The sequence below is a fragment of the Mus caroli genome, unplaced genomic scaffold (genome assembly GCF_978045245.1).
Source record: "Mus caroli unplaced genomic scaffold, Mus_caroli_1 scaffold_12, whole genome shotgun sequence".
NCBI classification, from domain to species: domain Eukaryota; kingdom Metazoa; phylum Chordata; class Mammalia; order Rodentia; family Muridae; genus Mus; species Mus caroli.
Genome location: NW_028227267.1, coordinates 73,209,642 through 73,224,705, shown reverse-complemented (window position 1 = coordinate 73,224,705; position 15,064 = coordinate 73,209,642). Strand labels below are relative to the sequence as shown.

Genomic DNA, 15,064 nt, shown 5'->3' with positions numbered 1-15,064 from the left:
TGAGCAGAAGCACATGGCCTGGAGAAACCACAAGCTCTAAGGGGTCTCATGGGATGGGAAAGATGGTAGTGTAGTGGTAGATTTGCTCAATCTAGGCATACAGCATGTATGCATATTAACTGAGTTGTGTTTTCATTGCTCGGGCATATCTGGGTTGGAGATTTACTGCAACAATAAAGTATAAACAGATCCATAATCACCACTTGGATTAAGGCAACAAGAAAGAAAACTTTCCACAATGAAAACTCCAGGTCCAGACACATTCACTGACAAATTCTACTGCCCCTTTAAAGAGCTAGCACTAAGGCTAGTTCTTTCTTTTAAAGATGGCTGAACTGACCATCTTCTATAACCAGGAAAAGCTTCCAGCAATGGGACTGGAACACCAATCCAGCTACAAAACCTTCAGCCTATAATCTATCTTGACTCCAAGAGCTTCTGGGAATGTCTGACCAATAGTTGACACTGCCTAGATGGCCAGGAACGGGAGGCTGGATAGCCCAGAGACCCAGGATAAAACAGACTAGGAAAAAATTCCATGAAATGTGTACTAATGATATTCTACAATATATACCCATAGATCGGTAGCTAGTCCAACTATCACCAGAGAGGCATCATCCATCAACAAATGAAGGCAGATGCAGAGACTCACAGCAAACAAACACTAGGCAGAGGGAGGGGACCCCAAAGAAGCAGAAGGATTGCAAGAGCCACAGGGGTTGAGGATACCAGAACAGAGCCCACAGAGTCAACTAAGTAGGGCTCATAGTGTGTCACAGAGATTGAAGTGACATCCATGGGATCTGAGTTAGGTCCTCTACATATGTGTTGTGATTTTGTAGCTTAGTGTTCTTGTGGCACTCCCAAGAGAGGGAGGGGGAGGGGAGAGGGAGGGAGAGAGAAAGAGAGGGAGAGAGAGAAGGAGGGAGAGAGGGTAGGGGGAAAGAGGGAGAGGGAGAGGGAGAGGGAGAGAGAGAGAGGAGAGGGAGAGAGGGAGAGAGGGAGAGAGAGAGAGAATGGTGTGTGGGGGGGAGACTCTGACTCTTTTGCTTGCTCTTGGGACCCTTTGCTTCTACTGTCCAACATTAATGTAAGGGTCTGTGCCTAGTCTTATTGTAACTTGTTATGCTGTGATCTGTTGATAACACTGGGAGGCCTACTTTTCTTTTTCCTTTCCTTTCCTTTCCTTTTCTTTTCTTTTCTTTTTTTTTTTTAAAGAGAAACACAGGAGGTGTGGATCTAGAAGAAGTCAGGTGGAACTTGGAAATATAGAGGGAGGAGAAACTACTTTGGGAACTACTTTATACTGTTAGTATAAAGGAAAGATAAAATAATAAAAAAGAATGCATCGTTTAAACAATATTGATATCTATTTTAAACATAATTTATAGACACTGTGAGTTCCATTTAGTAGGCTTTTATATAAGGGCATGTAATAATAGTTTTCATATTTTATAGTATGTATATCTGCATTTATGTTTTCTAGGAGAAAACAGTAAATTTTGCTCAGGAAATCACTCATATTATTTCTAAATTTATGTTTTGATACTTCTCCTTAGTATAATAAAGTGTCACAGTTGCTATGACAAAAAAAAAAAAACAACCAAACAAACAAACAAACAAAAAACACTAAGGCTCCTTAAGTTGTTCCAAAAATAATACCAGAAAGAATGCTACCAAATGCTTTCTATAGAGCCAGCATCATCAGGATGTCAACAGCAGACAGGGCCAGACACAGGGACCAAAAAAAACTGTAGATCAAGATCCCTGAGGAACATAGGTACAAAAACTCTCAATAAAGTTCTATCAAGCTGAAGTCAAAAACACATTAGGATGATGTGTGATGACCAAGTTGACTCCACTGCAAGGATGCAAGAGTAGCACAAAACATGCACATTGGTAAGTATAATTCGGCACACAAGTGGATGTAAGGAGAGAAAACCATAAGCTCACCTCAGCCAATGCACAAAATCATTTGTCAAAGCTCAATAGATAATAATAATTCATAATAAAATCACCAAAGAAATTAGTAATAGATGGTACATACATCAACAAAGTAAAGGCTATATTTCACAAACATACAGTCAACAGTATATTAAGTAAGAAAAAGCTGAGATCGTTTATTCTAAAATCTCAAGCAAGGATGGCTACTCTTTCCATTCTTTAAAGTCTTTCAATTTTAAAATATTTTGATTTTTAATTACACACACACACACACACACACACACCTGTGGGTGAGTTTGTGCAGACAGGTACACTATTCATGGAAGCCAAAAGGCATAGATTCCTTGGAGCTAAAGTTACAAAGGGATCCATCCCATATACAATCACCAAACCCAGCCACTTTTGCAGATGCCAACAAGTGCATGCTGTCAGAAGCCTGTTATAGCTGTCTCCTGAGAGGCTCCATCAGTGCCTGACAAATACAGAGGTGGATGCTCATAGCCTACCATTGGACTGAGCACAGGGTCCCCAATGGAGGAGCTAGAGAAAGGACTCAAGGAGCTGAAGGAGTTTGCAGCCCCATAGGAGGAACAACAATATGAACCATCCAGTACCCCTAGAGCTCCCAGGGACTAAATCACCAACCAATGAAAACACACTGTGGTACTTGAATATGAAGCAGAGGATGGCCTAGTCGGTCATCAGTGGGAGGAGAGGCCCTTGGTCCCGTGAAGGCTCTATGCCCCAGTGTAGGGGAATGCCAGGGTCAGGAGGTGGGAGTAGGTGGGTTGGTGAGCCAGGGGAGGGGGAAGGAGATAGGTGAGTTTTGTAGGGGAAACCAGGAAAGGGGATAACATTTGAAATGTAAATAAAGAAAATATCTAATAAAAAATAATTTACAAACAAAAAAGGAAAAATTAAAGACAAGGTGCACAATTATCAGAGATTGTCTAATTTAGGGAGATTAAGTATTAATAAAATTAGCTAAGGATTCTGTGTCTTCTCTAGTAGTTTCAAACCACTAGAAAATGTACAATTTAGGTAGCAAGGCTGAAAACATTGTTAACTATTAAATGTTAGATCTCTACCTCATTATAATTCATACTCAAGTAAAACCAGCATAGTAAAACTAAATGGTTCACTTGTCTATATATAAAAAAAAAATTGCATGACTGAAAAAAAAAAACACAAACAAATACTTGTCAGCCATTTGACATGGGTTCTGGAAACTGCACATTGGTCCTCTGCAAAGCAGTGTGCTCTGTTAACTGCGGAGCAATCTCTCTAGCCCCTTCTTTGCACACCTATTCTAGACAGTGCTCAGTCTTAGCTACTCCAGTAAGGGGAGGGGGAAAGGGGAACGGGAAGGGGGAGAGAGAGGGAGGGGGAGGGAGAGAGGGAGAGGGAGAGGGGAAAACGTCAGATTATCCTTACTTGTAAATGACATAATCTAATACATCTGAAAGAACCTAACGATTCTATCAGAAAAGTCTTAAAGCTGATAAGTACTTCCAGCAAAACAGCAAGGCAATAAAAAATGTCATTGTACAAAGACTAGTACCTTTTTAAGTATAAAAAATGCACCAAGAAAGATATGGAAGACAAAAATTTATTCACAATAGCTTAAAATACCTAGGAACACTCCTCTTGCCCTCCCCAATGGACTGAAAGACAGCTTGGTGGTGGTGGTGTTCTTATTCTCAGTCAGGGGCAGAGCAGGTGGCTGTCCTTTGTTCATCCTAGCTTGATGCCTGGCTTGGTGGCCGAAGCTGTTTTATACCTAGGACTCACAAAAATCAAATCAAACCCAGGCAGTGCAGTGTAGAAGGAGGAAGATAAGAGAACTGCAGATGCCATGCCGCCTACAGACCTGACCTCCAGTGCATGGCACAGGCAGGCCAGAGATACCTGCTTGCTGACATGTCACGCAGTGTGACTAGAGGATATTGCCCAGGGGACCACCAGCCACATGGCCAGCCCTATCACCGGGGCCACGGTGAGGTCCCAGCTCCCACTGACTCTGACAGACACGTCTGAGTCCCTGCCTATGCAAAGACAGGGCTCAGTGCCCATGTCCATGGCTCATATTTCCATTAGAGAACATGGGGATGCCCTGGTCTGGGTGCCAGGGACCACCTGGATGTCCAGGGCCGTGCAGAACTAGTGCTGGCCCTCACTGGATGCAACACTCAGGAGAACTGGCCTTATCTCTCACTGCTGACAGCACTGAGAAGAGTTCGTCCTGCACCTTTCTTGGCAACATAGTAGAGTAGTGCTGGCCCTGGTAGAGGGAGGAGACATGGGCAAGCCAGCCCTGAGAACAAGAGCAAGGAAGTGCTGGCTCTGCCACTCATCTGCTTGAGGAGGTGTGGGGTGGGATGATCCCCTCCACTGCCGCACACCACCTGTGGCAGTTGGGAAATCTGCCCCTGGGGTCATGAAAGCAGGTGAGCTTGCCTTATCCCTTACTGACTGCAGCACTCAGGAGAGTAAGCCCTGTACCTCTCCTGAGCAACACAGTGGAGCTGGCCCTGATGTCACACACAGGCTGCAGTACTTGGGAGAATGGGCCCTGTGCTTTTACTAGGCAGCATAGTAGAGCTGGCTCTGGAGGCATGGGTGTGGGTGAGCTGGCTCTAAGGGAATAAGCAAGAGAGCTGATCCTGCCTCCTGCTGATGACTGCTTTGGGTGGCCTAGCCAGAGCCATACTGCAGAGCTTGCCCTGATAGTGTGAATAAGGAAGAGGCAGTATGCTGACCAGTTCAGCTACCACCCAGGCGTGGATCCAGGGCTCTGAGACAGCTCACTCAATCATCTGTGAACAGTCAGGATACATGAAAGGGCTAGACCTGCTGTTCCAAAGCTGCAGGAACTTCACGACACAGAGCAACAACAGGATAACTAGGAGTCCCAGTGAGGACCCAATATTGATTTCGAACAGACACCAGAGATCTCGAACCAGACCAGTGACTCACTGCAACGAACATTTGCAAGTGAAGATGTGTGGACAGAGGGATATACTGTGGAACACACTGTGACACACTACATCATCCAGGATGAGATGTGTTCTATACTTTGGTTTGGGGTGTGTGTGTTATTTTGGGGAGGATATTGCAAGGGCATAGGGCAGATATGAGGGGACAATGGGGAGATAAGCAGGACTGGGGTACATGATGTGAAACTCACAGAGAATAGAAAGTTTAAAAAAATTAAATATCCAGGAATAAACCTAGAAAACAAAGTAAAAGAATTCTACAGTGAAAACTCAGCCCTGTGGTAGGATTGGGACAAAGACAAGCAAATCTCTAGAGCTGGCCAGCTATCCAGCTTAGCCAAGTTGGTGACCTCCACATTTGTTGAGAGACCCTGTCTCAAAATATAAGGAGGAAAATTACTGTGGGAAGACACCTGATGGTGACTTCTGGCCACCATGTGCACATGTGTACACATGCATGGATTCCCACTATGCATGTACACATGCACATACACACACACACACAGAGACACACACACACACAGAGACAGAGAGAGACACAGAGAGAGAGGCATAGACAAGGATTTTTCTGACTAGGTTTCTAATAACACAGGAAATAATTCCAAGAACTGGCAGGAGACTGAATGAATTACAATGGTTCTGTTCTGCAAAGGAAACAGTCATCAACAAACAGAATGGGTAAAATTATCTTTTCCAACTTGACATTGGACGAGGATTAATGTTAAGGACATACAAAGAATTGCAAACGTTAAAAATCAAAACCTCAAATCAATAAATGGGTGTATGGCATGAATAGGCAGTTCTCTAAACAAGAAGTACAGATGGCCAATAAATCCACAAAAAAGTATTCATCATCATTAGTCCTCAGTGAGCTGCAAATCAGTATTGCTTTTAGATTCCATATCATCTTGGTCAGAATGGTTCTGACCAGTAAACCAAAAACAAACGCTGGGGCGGACACAGGGAAAGATGCAAGCTCAATCTCTGCTAAAGTGAACGTCACTTTGTACAGCTGAAAGATCTCTGCAAATAGAGCTATGACTTGAATCAGCTGCGCCACTCTCCTGTTCATACCTGAAGTAATCTAAATTACACATTCATGTTTGTAGCTGTACTTACCTCAATAATCAGGAAGTGGAACCAGCCAAGATGTCTATTAGGTAACTAGATAAAAAAAAATAGCACACACAAAAAAACAACAAAAAAACAAAAAAACATAATTTTCTGTAGCAATACAGAAAAATTGAATTATGGCATTTTCAGGAAAATGTATGCAACTGGAAACCATTGTATTGAATAAAATAAACTAGTTTCAGAAAGACAAGACACATTTTCTCTTGTATGGGGGGGAAGAATGTGCGTGTGTGCATGTGTGTCTCTGTGTGTGCGTGTGTCTGAGTATGTGTAGGTTATGAAAGTAGAAAGAGGATCACGAGAGAGGAAGAAGATATCCTAAGAGAGGTGGGAAATAGAAGAGATAATGAAATACATGTAAAGAGAAAGCAGAAATGTAGACTGACTGGGAAAGAGAAGAAACCACTCAAGGGGGAAGAGGTAGCGCAGAGGAGTGGGTGAAGGAAATGACTGATTTTTGTTTTAAATGAGCAACAGCTGGTTGAAGACCATTTAGGCTGGCTTTCATCGGCCTGGCTGAGATGTCTTGGTCTTGTTTATAAGCATTAAGCTGCAGAGACATGTCCTTCTCACAACAGCAAACACAGAAAAGTGGAAGTATGACTATGTAAGAACTCTCCTAAGCCTTTGCTTGACTCACTTGGGCAACACTCTAGATAGTCATATGACCAGAGTCAGGCTCAAGGGATGGAAATGTGTCCAGCACAATGAGAATACATAAAACTATCATACATTTCAAAAGAAAACAGGTTCACTGATAAAAGCTAACATGAATTTGCTCTTCAGAATGAGCCTTATTAGGAGAGTCCCAGGTTCATGGTCATAGCCAGCCATAATGAGGGACTTAAAGTAGGAGACCTTTAGGAGAGTTACAGCATCATACCATAGACAGCCATGGGGGTGCTCTGAAAGCACGTGTGGGAGCCTTAGGTACCCAGTTCCCTTCCGATCCTGAGAACAAAGGGAGGTTTTTTAGAGAGGACAAGTAGAGAGTGGAGATTGGGAAAGCTCCACACTATATGACCTGTCTGGCTTGGCCTGGCCTACATGCTCTAAGTTAGGAAAACACTGATAAATACAACGCTGTAATTCAAGGTTGTCCCAGATCTCGGGATCAAGGAGCCTGGGCATCACAGTTATAAAAGAATTCTTTGTAAGATCCGTGAGGTCACAGCCCACTCTAATCAACTGTGGGTAGCAATTATCTGAATTCTGAAATGTAACTAGGGATCTGTAAACTAACAATAATAATATGACACAGTGTGTATTTATAGACAAAGAGTTGAGACCAAAAGTATGCATTAGCACAGCCTGAAATCACAAACGTAGGTAACAGGACCCACCTTGAGAAACAATCTTTATTTTGTTTAATCGATATCCTTTTTGTTTATTTCTGAATTTAATTGTTCATTCAATTCCATATCAATCTGAACTTAAACAACTGCAGGACACTCATCGACCTTCTGTGTTGTCCCTATTACTATTGTCGTTCCCTTTAAATCAACTGGAAGTACCAGAAGGATGGCATTATAGTAAGTCAGTGAACTCCAACTCCAAGCCTTCTATGAGAGACTCCTTCATTGCTTTCCAGGCAGAGCCATGGCAGCCGCCATATTCAGCAGGTGCACAGCACCCCAAGTGCCCACCTCACAGTCCTCCTCTGCCGGTTTCACCCAGACAGTCAGGACCTGAGAGCTCATTCCTCAGTCTTTCTCTTTACCTCTACAACCTACTTTCCAAAAACACCCGTGATGACTGACACACCAACATAAAATCTAAAATTTAGGGATGAGTGGGAGACCATTTGTATAACATACATTAGGCTCTGGGTTCCATCCGTACCTACATTGTAGCATGTGTGTGCCTGAATCCACATATCATATAAACATGCAATCATCATAAACAAAAATTGTTTAAAATCCTCCATCCCCTTACTATTCATGCTCAGCTGTTCTTATTCCTCAGGACAGCATTGGTTAAATCAGAACAAGCAGTAAGTACTCACAGTCTCCCCATTACTCTCTACGTATTAATCACCCTACCATATATTTCAGCTGTATCTCTTCTTTAACCGTTTACCTTATCTAACTAGAAAGTAAGCACTATGACTACAAGAACCATATCTTATTCTTCATCACCATCTTCCTCTTTAGAGAGTGCCTGTCAAAATGTAGCAGCTCAATAAATGTTTATAAAATGATAGACACATACATAAGAAAATGGCTGTTGGCCACAATCAGGTTATCAATGATAATAGCATGTTAATTTGGTATGTGGATACACAACATTTCTCCTAATTAGGACACCTCTTTTCTTTCTTAAACTCATAAAGCATAATATTTTTACTAGCTTTAGCATTTTCTTTGGTCTATTTCCACCCTTAAACTAGAAATACCCTGCTACCACTACTTTTCCTTTTCTCCCTCTGTCCTATCTCATTAAGATAAAAGCAAGGTTAGTGAGTTCCAAATCTTTACATTTTGCAATGTGATGAGTTTTGTGTTTTACATTTTATCTATCTATCTATCTATCTATCTATCTGTCTGTCTGTCTGTCTGTCTGTCTGTCTATCTATCTATCTATCAATCATCTATCTATCTATTATCTATCTATTATCATTATATGTATAATGGTTAATGTGTGTATGTGAAGGCTGATGCTAACATCAGGTAGTGTCACAATTAAATCAAATTGTTTAGATCTAGTTAATATTTGGAAAATTAGAAAATTGGCTCTCAGTGCTAGAAAGTAGTCCAGACAGTATAAGAATTCTAACGCTGTTCTTCAGGGTCGCTTTGGCCATTTTTGAGTTCTTTGTCTTTCTGCCTATTTTAGGATCAACTCATCACAAAACAAAATGGAAATAGAATTTTTGCTTGGGATTTGTTTTACTATATGGGGAAAATAAATAAAATACTAGAGCTAACATTTTAATGATTTATGAAAATGGTATAGCTTTCCATTTTTTAAGTCTTTAACTTTTCTCATCAATATGTGGCTTGTTTGACCATTTGCCAAGTTCATCTCTTCTTAACAGCACAGTTTTGGTACCATCATAAATGGTGGTTTTTTTCTTAATTTCCGATAATTTCTTGACCATAAACATACATATAGTTTCTAATATTAATCTTAGTATTCTATTACTTTTAATATCCACTTACTCATATTAATAGCCTTTTCAATATTCTTTAGCATTTTTCTAAAGGTAACTATGCCAAGTATAACTTTTAAAAAGTTTAATTCGGGCTGGAGAGATGGCTCAGTGGTTAAGAGCACCGACTGCTCTTCCAGAGGTCCTGAGTTCAAATCCCAGCAACTACATGGTGCCTCACAACCATCCGTAATGAGAACTGATGTCCTCTTCTGGTGCATCTGAAGACAGCTACAGTGTACTTAGATATGATAATAAATAAATCTTTAAAAATTAAAAATAAAATAGAATAAAAAGTTTAATTCACCCTGCCTGTATACATTCTATTTCTTCTCCTTACATGATGCACTGCTTTGAATTACTGATACCACTTTGAATAAAACAAAAGCAAACTTCTTGCTTTGCTCCTGATCACTAAAGGGAGACACTCGGTCTTTCAGCCTTGGGCATATGGCTGTTCTTACACAGATGTTCTTTTCCTCTAGACTGAGGAAATTGTCGCTTATTCCTAATTTGCCGTGAGTTTTTGTCACAAATAGATGTTGAAACAAGTACTTTTTATAGACTCTAGAATTCTCTTTCTATAACAAAGTTTTTAATTGAATCTTTGCTTTAAAATGCATGTGAATCTGATCAACTCAGAAATAAATACAAGTCTCTTATTACTGGGTATAGCTCCCACCACTCCTCCAAACCTTCTCTATGCTATGCTATTTCCCAAGTACGAGTGCTGTGAATGTCCCAGTGCTCCATCAAGCCTCGATGGACTCTCTGAAATCTTAGCCCCCACCCCCTCTTTCTGTACACTTGTCCCGGTAGTCACTACTCCAGCTGTCCTCTACAGCGGGATTTGGAAAGATCACTTCTCTAGTCCTCTAATGTTGATGATGCCATGTGTCAAGCGGTTATTTGTTTGATTTTTTTTTTGTCTCCTCCCCAACAGGGCACGAGCAGTGTAAGAGTAAACACAATGTTCTGTAAAATTTTTACTCAAAAATAGGTTCTCGGCATAAATTAAAAAAAATGTCTAAAGCTTTATTTTTAAAAGTTGTTATAAGAAATTCTTTAAGAAATCTAAGACATTGCTTTGCATTATATCCTATTTCTCAAATATATTTTTAGGAGTGACTAACATAAGGAGAATATTTATAAAAAATCTATACTATATTAACAAAATTATTACCATTATGTATCTATGAATATGCTAGTACTTAAGTAAATGTCAAAATCAAGTCCTACTGCCCACTGGAATTACAAGTTTGCTCTAATACAAACCCCTTACAGCCATACTCAGTCATCATCTCCATTTTACAAAAGAGAAGGAAGAGGCAATGGCAAATTCAATTGTAGAGCTCAATATGCAAATCTAGCCTTGAGAGCAGGGCAGTTCAACTCCAGAGCCTACTCTCCATTTCTGTGATCCATTTAATAGTCTGTACAGACATGCCTTCCTCTTTTTTAATCACATTTCTAGAATGTAGTTATGTTCAATTTTGCTGCATGCAAGACCAAGATGGCCCCCATGTTCCTTGCAGAATGATGAGAGACCATCATGAAGAGGAAAGAACATAGAGAAAAGCTACTTGACATATTCACTGACAACTAATGTTTTATGGAGGAAACACCACCAGGATGAATTTAAATGAGTCTATGTGATGTGTTGGATTTTATGTATTTACACTACAGCCATGATGACAATGTAGCTGCAATGACACCGTATGGGAGTGTAAGATATTTTTTAAGCCCAAATCATTCATATAGACTACTGTAGGAGAACAGAAAAATTGAGGGAATAAATATTAATTTAAAATGAACCTCCTAATACTATATTTTTCTTTGTGGTGGTGCTGGTGTGTGTGTGTGTGCGTGTATGCTTGTGTGTGTATGTATGTTTCTGTGTGTGTCTGTGTGTTTGTGTATGTGTGTCTCCTGTGTCTGTGAACATGCGCATATGTGTGTACATAAATGTGAAAATTATAGGACAACCTCTAGTGTTCTTCCTCAAGCACCATCCACTTTATTTTACGAGTCAGGGTCTCTCAGTGGCTTGAGGCTTGCCAAGTAGGCTAGGTTGGATAAGCAGTAAGTCACAGGGATGGGCCTTTCTCCATACCCCAAGGCACATGCCAACATCCCAGCTTTATTACATGGGTCCTGGCTAACAAACTCAGGTTCTCCTGCTTGTGTGTTATAGAGAAATGGCCTGAGGTGGCTGCTCCCAGCCTGCTAGCTCCTCAGTGACACTGAGACACTAGCACACTGGGACACTGAGAAAGCATACTTTCTCAGCAGAGAATCCTGATGTTCTGCCAAGTAAGCTGCAGGCCTGAGGAAGTGGCCTTCATGATCTTCTCATGAGAAAAATCTTTTGTTTTACTTAAACTATGCAACACTTAAAAGAATGAGATCACAGACATATTTCTCAGTCTACAAGGAGGTTTGGGTCACCTTAAACCTAGATAAACTACTGTTTGAGAAACAGAAGCTGTTGAGAATTAGAAGCTGTGAGAGATCTTTATTGTGCTTGCCTATAAAAGATGCTGGAGAATTCAATAAAGTATGCAGTGCTCTGCACCCCGAGTCCTGATTACTGTGATCCCACCCAGGGACCCTGATGCACTAGACGTTGCCAGTGTGTCAAGCACATCACTGACTGAACTGTCACCTGTATTTTCTTTGTAAGTTACAGATCACTAAAAAGGGCATTTAAAAGATATGAAATTAATTACCTGCAACTGGAACAGAATTTTTTTATGTTTTTCTATTTCTGATGTTTGTGACTGTTGTTGTTTGGCGACTTGCTCTACAGCATCAGTTAATGCAGATGTGTCTTTGACCGCAGCTAGACAAAAGGAAAAGCTATTTAATAAAAATTAAACGAAGACATTTTAAGAAAGACATGTTTCTTTCTATAAATTCATTAAAAACTTGATTTTTTTCTTATAATAACTAAATTTAGGACTGACAGTCTCCTCTTTAAGTTCTAAAGAAAATCAAGAACAAGGCAGTAGTAATGGCACTGCAAGGCTGCTCACCTCAGTATGCTACCAGCTCTTTACAGGACAGAGTGAGTGTGATTTTCTGAATTTCTTAATATAGACATCTTGCACATATATTATAATTACAGTGCTACCATAGTAAGTGAAAACCACTTATAGTTTATTATTTTTCAGTATGGTTGATCCTGACTTTTAAAATCATTCACCTTTTTAAATTACGACTCCAAATTTACTCACTCTTTTTCCAAAATTTATAACCTTTTCCTATTAATTTTTGTTACACACACATATACACACATACATATATGCATATATATGCATCACACACACACACATACTACCAAATGTACAAGTACAGCCTTCTTGGTCTACATAATGTAACTTGCCCATATGTTCTCAAGGCTGACTACTTAGCACTGGATAACCAACTGATGTGCTCTACCCTGGGGAAGACCCCCCCACACACACACACACACTATCAGTATTTCTTATTTGTGTAGTCCTATGTTTTAAGTGCTATGTAAAACATATGAGCCCTCTGTGTGCTTATTCTGATGAACTATGACTGTGATCTTTTCCTCTCACTTGCTACCGGTTTTATCCTCTGGATACTTTCATTCCTTTCCATCACTGCTCCTGAGCATCCAGCTGTTCAGCTCAGATCACTTCCTTATCTGTTAGGCTAAGACACCTCTTACCTTTTGTAGGAATGACTTCATTCTTCCTTTCTGTGTCTCCTGACATTCTTTGTCTGGTAATTCTTTTCCCTGGATTGGTTTGCTTTCTTTTCTCCTACAAAACAATATATTGATAATGTTTCAATTTTTCTTTCTTCATGTCACATATTCATTATCCTGACAATTGTTAAATACATTACAAGGATAATTAAGGAGTGTTCACCATTACTACCAATAATGAAGTGAGACTTAGGAAGGAAAGAAAAAATATATTTAAGTTTTGGCTTTGCTTTTCAGCTGTTAGGACCTGGAGGAAGTTTTTTTTTGTTTGTTTGTTTATCTTCAGTGTCTTCACCTGTGAAGCCCCACAAGGCCAAGGTAATAATTAAAGATATTATAACATAATCTTAAATGTGATGTATATGTGTGTGTGTATGTGTGTATTACGTAAATATATGCACACACACACACACACACACACACACACACACATAAAATACCTGACATATGTTGGATAGTTATTCTGGATTAGCAGTAGGAATGTTGAGTACTGTGTTGAAATAGATTTAACCAGTTCATTTCAAGAACATCTGAAAATTTATGTCCAGTATTATTTTGACTATGGCAGGTCCTGATCCTAAGCAGGTTTGGAAGCCTACTTATCTATCTTTTATTTAGGAGCAACTGATAAGATGAAGGCAGAGGCATTATTCCATCAAAAAGAAAGAGAAAGAATCACACTAACACACGAGTGGCAAGGTTACAGGACAGGAATGTTGCGGGTCTCAGGAAAACATCAGAGTTTGCCTGTCCAGAGGAAAGATACAAGTTCTCATGATGAAATAAATGGATTCAATGTCAACAACTTCCACTGAGACCGGACATTATCACCTTTTATTTAGCATTTGTACATGAAGAATTTTCTAGTCAGTTGACTATATGTTAGCAAAAGCCCAAGATTTTTATAGATGTTGTAAATATTATCTAAACTAAAGTGATTCCAAACTTTGCATGACAAAACAAAAACAAAACAAAAAAAACTAAGAAACTTTATCCCAAAACTTGGCACATGTGAGAAAACATCCACAGAGAAGTTTCAGCTACCACCACGCATCTTTTGTGAGGATTAAATGCAACATAACACAACACAATACACACACACATTACAGATGCCTTCTAAGATAAAACTTAAATGACTAAGATGTATTCCATAAACAAAAAGAAAGAAAACCAAAATTGCTTCCTAGGTAAGGAGATTGAAACCTATGTATAAATATCTTACACTAAGCAGAGGAACCCTGAAAGTTTGGCTAGCAGTGCCGCAGACTGGACTCAGTCAGCCCCTCAACCCACAGGAGAATCAGGGTCCCAGTATTTAGGTGGGCAAGGAGTTGGCAGAAAAATGACAAACAGACACTGACACAGAGAGAGTACTGTATCCGAATGTAATTTCTCAAAACAAGCATCAGACTTAAAGAAGAAAACAAGGAAGTTAGGTGACACATTAAGGTCATCCAAGGTACATTGAGGTTACCCGATGCAAAATGACTCTTTACACAAAACAGAGAAATGTGCCGAGCAGTGGTGGCACATGCCTTTAATTCCAGCACTTGGGAGGCAGAGGCAGGTGGATTCCTGAGTTGGAGGCCAGCCTGATCTACAGAGTAAGTTCCAGGACAGCCAGGGCTATTCAGAGAAACCCTACCTCAAAAAACAAAACAAAACAAAACAAAACAAAACAAAACACAGAAATGCATACACAAAAACTGACAGGAACCAGGCAGTGTTTACAACTGGAATAAAATTCAGTGTTTACCACTGGGATCAAAAGCAGCCTCACCTAAGGTCAGCTTATTCTTAGAAGCCAGAGGCAAGGGCTTTATGCCCGTGCCATAGGTCCAATTCTAGTCTATTGTATAGTCCACCTTCCCCCTAGGCCATTGTAAATTCCTGTGTATGGGAGTGACTCAGCTGTTATTCTAAGTATTTACTCTAGTTCCTTCTTAGACCACAACCTTCCTTCTTCCTAGGCCATTGTAAATTCTTGCACATGGGCGTGACTTGGCTGTTATTCTAAATTTACTTTGTAGACTAGCCCTGAGATTTCTAGCTCTTTTCCAGTAAACTGTAATGCCTGATTTCTTTCACTGTACACTGGAGGCA

At 40.1% G+C, this 15,064-nt stretch overlaps 1 protein-coding gene across 4 annotated transcripts in view; it reads right to left on the bottom strand.

Annotated features, from left to right (window-relative positions):
* Ccdc122 (coiled-coil domain containing 122) overlaps window positions 1–15,064 on the bottom strand; it is a 66,009-nt gene that overhangs the window by 27,007 nt on the left and 23,938 nt on the right. For 2 of the 4 annotated variants that reach the window (XM_029469201.2, XM_029469202.2), the window contains exons 2-4: window positions 12,923–13,016; window positions 11,955–12,067; window positions 6,060–6,104 (exon numbers count right to left, since the gene is read on the bottom strand). In XM_029469201.2, coding sequence (XP_029325061.1) covers window positions 6,060–6,104; window positions 11,955–12,067; window positions 12,923–12,968 — 204 coding nt within the window. In that variant the 5' untranslated portion in view covers window positions 12,969–13,016. The remainder of the gene's footprint in view (window positions 1–6,059; window positions 6,105–11,954; window positions 12,068–12,922; window positions 13,017–15,064) is intronic. The other 2 variants (XM_021182396.3, XM_021182397.3) reach the window with 1 other exon arrangement.